This window comes from Propithecus coquereli, unplaced genomic scaffold (genome assembly GCF_000956105.1).
Source record: "Propithecus coquereli isolate 6110/MARCELLA unplaced genomic scaffold, Pcoq_1.0 Scaffold5, whole genome shotgun sequence".
Lineage (NCBI taxonomy): Eukaryota > Metazoa > Chordata > Mammalia > Primates > Indriidae > Propithecus > Propithecus coquereli.
This window is the reverse complement of record NW_012150840.1, coordinates 6,559,268-6,560,461: the sequence shown is the minus strand read 5'-3', so window position 1 is coordinate 6,560,461 and position 1,194 is coordinate 6,559,268. Positions and strand designations below refer to the sequence as shown.

The 1,194-nt window shown below is 38.5% G+C and overlaps 1 protein-coding gene across 1 annotated transcript in view; it reads right to left on the bottom strand.

The window, feature by feature from the left end:
* FUT8 (fucosyltransferase 8 (alpha (1,6) fucosyltransferase)) overlaps positions 1–1,194 on the bottom strand; it is a 217,433-nt gene that overhangs the window by 17,684 nt on the left and 198,555 nt on the right. Inside the window, exon 8 of the mRNA XM_012656038.1 lies at positions 689–839. Within this exon, the coding sequence (XP_012511492.1) occupies positions 689–839 (151 nt within the window). The remainder of the gene's footprint in view (positions 1–688; positions 840–1,194) is intronic.

Below are 1,194 nucleotides of genomic sequence, written 5' to 3'. Positions count from 1 at the left end.
AAGGAAAGCAAAGCATGAGCACATCCCCTGTAAGTCTCAGTGCCTACCTACTCGTAAGGTCAGTAAATATTCAGACATACATATATTTATTTATTTAATTATACAGCCTTATGACTAGAACAGTGTTCTCAACCAGGGCAATTTTTCCCCCTAGGGGACATTTGACAATGTTGGCTTGAGGTGAGGGTGCTACAGGCCAGGGATACTGCTAAATATCCCGCAATGCACAGTACAGCTCCTCACAACAAAAACTTACCTGGCCCCAAATGCCAATAGTGCCTAGTATCAGTGCACTGATATGTAGAAATGGATGGATTCTGGTTACATATTGACTCTACGCAAAATTAGGAAGGTATTAAGTAATCTTAATTACTTGCTGTTTCTGTTAAATGCTGTGAACAAGCTAAGTACTTTAAACAACTCCGGTAACCAGCTTTAGTGGAGACTGTAAACAACTAAATATTGCTTGTAGACAACACTGCTTGTTAACAACTAAATATTCAATGCACTCAAATAGCTATTTTATGGGATCTTCTCATTTTTCCACAAAAGGGACAACTACTAAATACCAGGAAAATTGTACCTGAATCACAATAACTAACATTAAAAACACACAGACACACAAATAATAGTTTGGTCCTTTATGACCAGAAAGTATTGGTCATTTTAAAGTCCTACTAACACTTACCTGGGACGAAAAAGTACACACTAAGAAGTCTGCCTGAGACAGAAAATGTATATCCAGGATCACACCCCGAAGTGAATTTTCTGTATATCGATTATGTAGTCCAGCTGACCAAGAGATAGAATTATCACTAATAAATTCATAATTGGGGTACCTGAAAAAAGAAAGCAATTTATTCATGGTCACTGAAATTATAGTATCCCATCAGGATGTAGATTTGCTATTTTGACAAAGAGCTTCTCAAGGAGAGCTTTAATTATAGCATTCAATAGTGTAGTTCATGAGGCATCTTTAAATCCATTAGTGGGGCAAGAACCATTCTGGAATGCTCTGTATACAAAACATTATTGACCTATCATATAAAACACATGTACAGGCTGGGCACGGTGGTGCACGCCTGTAATCCTAGCACTCTGGGAGGCTGAGGCGGGAGGATTGGTTGAGGTCAGGAGTTCAAGACCAGTCTGAGCTAGAGCAAGACCCCGTCTCTACTAAAAATAGAAAAAAAA